General features: G+C 51.2%; 1 protein-coding gene across 1 annotated transcript in view; it reads left to right on the top strand.

Moving 5' to 3' along the window:
- Window positions 1–9,495, top strand: part of znf804b (zinc finger protein 804B) — a 26,385-nt gene extending 16,890 nt beyond the window's left edge. Inside the window, exons 2-4 of the mRNA XM_076153697.1 lie at window positions 1–43; window positions 3,569–3,699; window positions 4,249–9,495. The exon at window positions 1–43 is cut by the window's left edge and continues 95 nt beyond it. Of these exons, the coding sequence (XP_076009812.1) occupies window positions 1–43; window positions 3,569–3,699; window positions 4,249–8,377 (4,303 nt within the window). The 3' untranslated portion in view covers window positions 8,378–9,495. The remainder of the gene's footprint in view (window positions 44–3,568; window positions 3,700–4,248) is intronic.

Consider the following 9,495-nt stretch of genomic DNA (forward strand, 5'->3'; position numbering starts at 1 on the left):
GTTTGATAACCACATCAACTCTTATGACCACGCGCACAAACAAGTACGTAAGATGCCTCTCACACACACACACACACACACACTCAATGCACTCAATAGATACACGGCCATTTGTGTGTCTCTCCTTGTCACGTCACATTTTAATGTCGATCTGCTTATTGGCTCCCAGTCGATATCAGTGCCTACCTTGTGTGACAGACACATTATCTCCTACACACACACACACACACACACAGCAAGGAACTCCAGGCAATATCCATTCGCTCACAACACACACACACACACACACCGTGTTGCAATTACGCTGTGAATTTCCACCTCACTTAACAATTTCCCCGCAAATAAAAAGGAAAACAAAGCAACAAAAGTGACAACGAAATGAATCCTCCTGTGCAAGCTGCTGCTGCTGTGGAACCAGTTCTCCCCTAGTTTGAAATTTGAAGCTGCTGATTTGTGCGTATTGAGTCCATAAAGGTGCAGCTACACATTTATCCTACAATTTGTACTCCCCCCTAAGGAAAGAGGAGCATTCTGTGTAAAATGAGCACAGAGCTGTTGGTCGTTGCTCCACTATAATTATGTTTTGCACAGAATGGCTACTAAGGAGCGTTCGGTAAAGGGAAAGCAGCGGGGTGTCAGTCGCGCTCTGCTTTCTCTCCCATGATTCACTCCGGTCTAACAAGCGGACGGCTCTGATGATGGCAGCTTCTCCTGCAGCTGCCACGTGCCAAAACATACAATCACACACACACACACACACACACACAGGGGCAAACATGCTCGCACTCATCCTCAAACATGGGCTTTGGGTTTTCAACTAAGCCAAGCTGCCTCCCACTTCTCCCCCGGTCCACATGGCGCACCATGAAACACACATTAAACACAACTGTTCCCTCGCTGTCATTGTTCTTTCAGAATGAATTGAAGCGACTGCAGGCCAATGTTAGCGCTTTGTTTTAGCCGCCGGCAGCCACATGAAATGAGCTGCATGAGACACTGAGCTGACGGTATAGCCACTGGCGCTGTAAGAACACACATACACACACACTCGCACATACACACACGTGCACAGAGGCGCGTGCCGACTGAACAGACAACAGATGAAGTCGTAGCTGAACACGGCGCCCCTGCAGGAGTATCGGCTTTGGAGGATGGAGGGCTTATCCCGTTTGCTCCGTCTCCTTCTCTTTTCATCGATTCGGGGATAAACATGCCTGAACACATCGCTTCATCAGCATTTATGGCCCAACACAGAAATGGCTTATTACAGTCGTTAGTCTTTTAAATAAGAGCAAGGGGCTTATTAGCACGTACGCTCACACATACATCACCACACTCTGATAACACATCATCCCTCATATTACGCCTCTGGAGGATCTGAATCCGCGCCGGCTCCGCTCGTGTTGTCTCAGCCCGCGCACTCCTTTAACACATCTAAGGGAATATTGATGGAGGGTCTGACGGACAGATTGAGCTTCACAGAGCTCAGCTAGACTGACATGTCGGAGAGCAGGAGGAACATCATCTCCTGCTGGTGGGGACATGAAATCTTTTTTTTTTTTTTGAAGACAAAAGTCGAGGGGGGCAACAGAAATAACTCTCCCCTCTGAGTTTTAATGAGCGCGTCTCCGTGTGCGATCTCTTGTTTGGCTCTAAATATAGCTACAGGTGTTCCCGCTGTGAGAGAACAATATCCTGGCAGAGATATGCACCAGGAAGGAGGAGCTGCACTGATTAACACACCAAATATAGCAGATGCAAGCTATATAACGCCGCCGTCTCTCTCTCAGTCACAGCTACGGACAGCTACTCCTATCTCCTCGTCGCTCTCCTTCTCCTCTCCTCCCTCTCCTCCTTCCCTCTCCTCCCCCCCTCTCCTTCCTCCTGGCTCCATCCGCTGTAGATCATTATGTATGCCTCCCTGCAGGAACATGATTAATATTTCCCATAGAACAAGTTTGGCATCAAAGCCTCTCAAAGCTCCGTACTGAACCCCAGCAAACAGTACAGGCACATGTGAAGGCACCCACACACACATACACACACACACACACACGCTCACACACCTGCACATACCTATTTGTAAGTAACCCTTCCATTGCTGCTCACTTAGTGCTGTCTGCTGTGATGCATTAGTGAGATGTTAAGCATGAAGTGATGATGTAAGGAGACACCCACATGTGAAGGACTCAGCCCAGATTAACCTGACGACTGACAGCTTCCTGCATCAGATCTCACACCGTATGAATACATCTCATGTCTGTGGGGCTAATGCGAAGCGTGCATGAGTGTGACGGGTGCGAGTACGTTAAGTATATAAAGGTGTGTGTCTATGATCACACACCTTTAATACCAGGAAGTATTGAATATATTCCATGGATGGATTGCATGTTAAAGGAGGGGAAATACTGAGAAGCCAGAGAACAGGAGGGAGGAGAGATGGTTGCACACACTAATACAGCTAATAAGGAGAGTCTACACACACACACACGCCAAAATGCACACTCACAAACCTGCCAAGTACGGATAAAGGGGGATTAAAGTGTGTCAGGGAAGGAAATTGTAGTGAGAGCATGAAGCATTGTTTCCTTGAGAGGACTGGCACACATATGGTGGCAGACACTTTCACACACACACACACACGCACACACGCAAACACACACACACACACAAACACACACACACAAATCAGAGTTAATTGTTCATTTATCTGCGCTGTGATGCAGGTGACGACCCACCTGTTCTCACAATGTGATATCGCTCTAAACTTTAGCTCTTCATCGAGATATGCCACACACACACACACACACACACACACATGCACACACACACACACACACACTCACACACACACTCACACACAGACCGAGCACACAGAGAGTGTCTCAGCGTTTTTTATAAAATGAGATCTCCAGCCTTTTAAATGTCTCTCTTGATTATTTTGCCAGTGATCAATAGTCGTGCCTTTGTGTTTGCGACGTGTAATTTCAGCATCAACTAATCAATGTGTCTGGTCCACTCGGGGCTCAGAAGCCTTCGCCATCAGATCAGTCGCCCCCTCAAAGCCGACTCTGACAAGTGATGAAGAGCTTATCGGTGCACTGGTTTCACTAGCTTGCCGCGGAATGGAAGAATGTGCCAGACACAAACTCAGCAGGGGGTGAGAGAGACTCCCAAAACACTCCAGGATCGTCATCATTAAATCAGCCCTGTCATTCATTTCAACTATGACTATAATCCACTATTCACCAGTTGAATTATGTTTTCTGTCAAGCTGTGTGTGGGAGAAAAGTTTCTTTCTTCCAGTCTGAATAGAGCTGATTGGACACAAGCCGGCGAAGAACATCTGCAAATACTGTGTGTGTGTGTGTGTGTGCTGCTTGAAAGACGGCCGCCCGCCTCCAGCCAGCTTTCCTCCAACTAATCTCTCACTTCTCCGCTCTCCTTTCCCCTCTGTCCCCCACTCTCACACCCCTGTGCCCTCATCTCCTCCCTCTGCTCCTCCCCTCTCTCTCTCTCTCTCTCTCTCCCGCTGTCTCTCTCCCGCACAATTTCATTTCTTTCACAGAGGCTCAAGGAACTCAAGCACAGGGAGTTCGCTCGCAACGTGGCCTCTAAATCATGGAAGGACCAGCGCAAGCAGGAGAAGGCGATCAGACGCCTGCACCAGCTCGCACAGCTGCAACAGGAGGCTCAGAGGTGATTGGGAAGTGTGTGTGTGTGTGTGTGTGTGTGTGTGTGTGTGTGTGTGTGTGTGTGTGTGTGTGTGTCTGTGTGCAACCAGACCGCGGGCTGGAGTCCTGAGGGGTTAGAGGGCATCACATCCAGTCACTGTTTCTTAGGTTTGATGGATGAACCCAGAGATGTGAGGGCTGGTGGAGATGAGGCACAGGTGCAGTAAACACATCAGGAAGTCACTTTCTTTTCTCGTCTCCAGAGTTTTCCAGGAGGGATGAAGTTTAGAAAATAGTTTAAATGAGCGCTCTGCTGAAATTTGCCTCCAAAACATAAAGCAATCAAAGTAGCGAGCGTAAAACAAATATACCACATAATAGCCAACTTTATTGCCGCTATGCAATTAAAATGTTTCCCCATCAAGCAGCAATAGTATGTGAGTAAGATTATGATGCTGAGATGATAGTTTGAGGGAATGTATGATTTTTATGGTGGTGCAGTTATGCTTTTATATTCCAAACATCAAAGCTGAGATGATAAACAAATCTAACGCTCTGTCAACCTCCGTTACAGAGTACCAAGAAGGAACTTTGGGCTCCGGCATGCTGCTAGAGCCGTGAGGCAGCAGCAGCAGGAGAGAGAACACAGCCCCGAGGACACTGCTGAACCTTTCACACACACACAGAAGCTCCTCCCTGCACAACCAACCGCCGTCCCCCTCAGCCACCAGCCAGAAGATCACAGCCCATCTCCGTCCAAAGTACGGCGGCCCTCCGCTCCCCTACCCTCACATCTGCCCCCCGACACAGAGCCTCCCGCCGAGGACTCCCGTTCCCGCCTGGGTTCGTTTCCCCAGCTGTCCCTCCCTGGATGCGAGAGAGTCGGGGGCCGGCTCGGCGTGTCTTTCTGCTTCTCGCGCAGGGGACCGAGGCTGGAGCCTTCCGCCTCCGTTTTCTCAGACATGGAAGAGGAGGAGCGGGAGAAAAGGGAACAAATAAAAGAGAGAATAAAGGGAATAATCGAAGATATAGAGAGGGAGATTGGAGCGGCGGAGGAGAGGGCGGAGATGACGCATGGCGCGGAGCAGGAGCCTCCGTCGGATGGCGTTGAATTGAAACGCGTGGTTTCAGTTCCATGGAAATCTCAGAGAGACGAGCAGGAGGCGGAAAGACATGAAGAAGCAAAAGAACAAACCTCCATTTCCACAGTGGCGCCAGATAAAAAGAAGCCTGACTCACCGCCATCGCTATCACAGACGCAGGTGACAATATGGGGGACAGTCTCACACGCACACGCCGACCACACAGATAGTCAAACGGAGAGAAAGCAGGAAAGAGAGATTGACGGGGACGAGAGGCGGCACCTGTGTGTGCTGGGCAAAGATGGCTCGAGAAATATTAGCTGGCCTATCAATTTACTGAAATTCACCAAGGCTCAACCTCACCTCTCATACAGCTGCAACCCGCTCGCCACAAACCACCTCCAACCACAGGAGCAGAGCCCGAGCACGAGCCCACGCCCAAGCACGAGCACGAGCACGAGCACGCACACGAGCACGCGCACGAGCACGAGCACGAGCACGAGCACGAGCACGAGCACGAGCACGCACACGAGCACGCGCACGAGCACGAGCACGCGCACGAGCACGAGCACGAGCACGAGCACGCACACGAGCACGAGCCAGTCACACCAGCGTTACCTGTGTAATCTTTCCGATGAGACAAACGCACCTGAGCCAGTTACGCTTATGCCAGATGCTCGGGCCTGTTTACAAAGACAGATGAGAAATGAGCCCAGAGCACAAAGACGGGAGGAAACAGGGGAGAGTTACAAGACGGAGTCACGTATCGATGTGAAGACAGAAGCACACCTGTTCCTCCAAGACAAAAAGCTTTCATCATCACAAATAGGACCAGAGAGAGGGAAATGGAACCCGAGTATGGATAATTGTGAGAGGGCGACTTCCCGTGCATTTGACCTCACTCACTGTGACAGCTCAGACACAAACTCCCAGAATCCTCCGGGAGGGAGATTAGGGGGTGTGAGAGGGATCAGGGAGAGAGCCGTCACTGCCCTGAGCTGCAAATTAGAGTCTGTCACCCAGCCTGGCACGCAGAGGATGTGCATCAGCCCGTCCAGGTGCGAGTGTGGGAGTGAGACAATGCAACGTGAGTGTGCCAGCGCTGTGCAACTGTACGTGGGCGTCTCAGAAGTGTCACGCAAAAAGAGAAAACCCGGCACAAAGAAACACATGCTGGGGAAGACGAGCAGGGGAGGAAGGAGGAGGGGGAAAGAAGCCTCAAAGAAGCAGCAATCGGCGAGGCGCAAAGTGAGGAGTGTTGTCGCTACAGTCTCCACCTCCGTCGGCGGAGAGGAGTGGAGAGGAGGGGCCGGCGAGTGCTGGGAGGGGGGAGAGAGGCGAAGGGATACCAGAGGGACGAAGAGGGGGGCGAGGAGGGGGAGGAGAGCAGGGAGCAGCTGTCTCCTGGGGAAACGGGAAGCCGAGCCAGTATCTGTCTCTGTCAGGAAGAGGAGGCCTCACAGAAGCCGCAGCACAGAGTTGCTGTCACAGGCGGAGCGCCGCAGTGTGTACTCGCCGCTCGCACAGAGGGAGGGAAGGAGAGACGCTCCGACTTTTCCCTGGCGGTCTCACTTCTCCTCGCATTCCTTCTCGCCAGGATGTAACTCAAAGTTGCTTTGGGAAAGGGGTCACCATAGCAACCCCAGGAGTTTCATTGACTGTCGTTACCCTGACAACAGCTGTGGTAGCAGCCCGGCGAGAAAGAGAAAACTCCTCCATGGGGACAGGAAAAGCATTCATGGTAAGAGGAAGAGTTTGAGGCATTATGAAGCTTGGGAGGAGACAGGGAAAATGGGAGCGCAGGCAGGGTCTAGAGACAGAGGGCTAAATTCAGATCCAGCCCAGTGGGAGTGGATAAGAAGTAGTTGTCCTCAAGGAACTGGAGAGTCCAGGTCCAACTCTCAGTGGAAATCAAGAAACAAAGCGGTGGATTGGGATGAGATGGTCGGGTTCAGCCCCAGTCCCACCAGCTGGACCAGGAGAAGGCGGCATCTCAGCACAGAGGACGTAGAGTGGGACAGGTGCAGCTTGGACAGGTGGACCTGGGGCAGCAACGATAGCTGGGAAGACAGGGGGATACACCGGTCCACGTCCGGCTGCAGGACAGTGACTGACAGCAGCAGGGGCAGCCCCGGCAATGTGTGGAGGAGTGTAGGCACGATAGGCTCCAGCCCCAGACCCTCGCCCAGCCCTGAGTGGTGGACCTGCAGGCCAACGTACAGCCCCTATAGTGTTTACAACACACAGAGCAGCAGGTGCAACAGCCCGCGCTCATGCAGCCCGAGCAGCACGACCAGTGTGTCTGAGCTGAGCTGGGAGTGGAGCAGGAGCAGCACCTGCTCAGGAATCACCATGGACGGGTGGACAGCCGGCTCCTGCAGGTCGTCCTCTGGAGCTCAACATGGAGCTGTGGGACTCTCCACCCCTCAAACAAAGAAACAGAGCAGCCCCACACACACACCCTCCGGCCTTACCTCTGACTCACCCTCTCAGTCTGCTCCGTCCCCAGAGGAGACTTCCTTTCTTCTTACACACACAAGCGGTTCTAGAAGCGTTCCTGCTCAGCTCAAAAGGCCAAAGTCTAACCTCGTCTGTGGCTCCTCTGCCTCAGTCACTAGCAGCAGCTCTGGCACAACCATTGCCACCTTATCTCCCAGTAAGTCTCTGACACAGAAACCAGCTCGGACGTTGCCTCTCCCTCTGATAGGTAAACTCCCCGCAATCCAAAGAAAGGCAAGGAGGACGAAGGAACTGCTGGAGAGGAGTCAGGACAGAGCCGGAGAGAAGGACGGGGAGGCAAAGAGTCACGGAGGAGACATCGGAGCAGCTGTTGACACGTTTGACTCAAAGCCCAGCAAAGCACCACATCCATGCCTGCCGCGGCCTGGAACCGACAACAGACACACCGGTGGCGAGACGGCTCAGCCAATCAGCTTTACCGCAGAGGAGATGGACAAATACCGCCTCCTACAGGAACAAGCAAGGCAGCATATGCAGAAAATCCTGGAACAGACACACGAGAGTGCACATGCACACGCACACGCAGAGACAAACCCAGGGTCGTACAAACACACCTCACAGACGGACATCTGTGGACTCTCAGAGGAACGATACACACACACACCCGTCCCCTTGCACAACCCTCCGCAGCCACAGGCCCAAGCGGTTCACACACAAACACAAGCACAACACGCGATCCAAGTGAGCCTCCCGCCGCCTCACATGGCTCCACCCGTCTCCCTAAGAGTCCCCAACTTGCCGTCTCCGTCCCTCTCCAACCTCCATCATATCATCCTCCAACACACGGCCCTCTCCGCGCCCCCTTCCTCTTCCTCAGCCTCCTCCTCTCCCTCCTCTCCTTCCCTCCATCCTCACCCGGTTCAGCTCCCTCATCCCCTCCCCCTGCACCACCCTTCCCTCCCTCACCACCTCCACATCTCGCCCTTCTCCATCTCCTCCCTTTTCCCCAACATCCTCCTGTCCCACCATCCTATCCCGCTACTGTCGCCGTCCACCGCCTTCCACGCGACTCCCCTGGCCCCTCTCACGCTGCGACCCTTGAACCCGCAGCCGTTCGTAGACAGAGCCTGGCCGGTGAAGTTCCAACAGAAGGCGATATGATGGGCACGGAGTGGAATTCCTGTTCTGAAATTCCTTTGCATACTTTCACAATACATGTGTGTTCCCTGCTACACTTTCATTCATTCTTGATAATTGCATGAGTTTGGATGAATTTCATGTCAAGGCACCGTACGCAACTTTTTAAACACACGTTTTCCTAGAATTTGTTGAAATCCTTCTTGCAGCCTAATAGGTATCCATAAATTAAGAAGAAACTGTGGAAAATGCAATGTCTCTATAGCGCCTCCTACTGATGGAAAATGGCTGCATACCAATAGTTTTCCCAAGGCGGTAAGGATGCTGGAAAAATGTAAACAAGATCCAAGATGTTGTTATTTATTATTATAATTACACTCAGTTATTAACCCCCTAGTTAGTCTCAATGTTTAAATTTTCCCTGTCCAGATTTTGTCACATGCTTACAAAGGGAACACGACTATTGTGAGAGAATAAACATCAAATGCAAAGGTATCACAGAAAAAAATCCTGCAGTGACCTTGAAGGCGGAGGATTTTCATTTGGCCAATATTTTGAAATGGAATGTGACCGTTAATCAAACACACACACACACACAGCTACACACAGCCTAACTACAGACTGTTATCAAATGAAAAGGCGCTCCTCCGTTTAGCCTCGTCTGTGTGTTGCAGCAGACAGTGAGGAAACTTTCTTTGATCCTATTCTTCTTTTCTTTTTTTCCACATTTCCTCATTGGTGCTCAGGATAAAAGGAATGATGCACCTGCTATTCAAAGACAAGCTGGGTTTGTGTCATCCTCTTTCTTTCCTTCTGAACACAGGCGGCCCCAGCTGTCTTTTGAAGTAACCTTCTTCATGCCAGGGAAAAGAGAGAGGGAGAAAATGCGTTTGCTCTCTCTCCTTATCTCCATTACATACAGGATAGTTAGAGTGTGACTTTCAACAATCATAAATAAGGTTTGAGGCAGTATACAGGCCTGTTAACCTTGACATATACTGTGTGCATGTGTGTAAGATAGAGACAGATTATCCCTTAAAGGAGCGTATACACAAGAAAGGACCACATTTCCATATCTGACACGTGTAAAGACTCTTTGTTTCTATAGTGTAAATATTCTAAGTGATAACATTTCAATCATG

Source organism: Genypterus blacodes, unplaced genomic scaffold, assembly GCF_046128005.1.
Source record: "Genypterus blacodes isolate CSIRO-AG114 ecotype Tasmania unplaced genomic scaffold, CSIRO-AGI_Gbla_v1 ptg000059l_1, whole genome shotgun sequence".
Taxonomy (NCBI): Eukaryota; Metazoa; Chordata; class Actinopteri; order Ophidiiformes; family Ophidiidae; genus Genypterus; species Genypterus blacodes.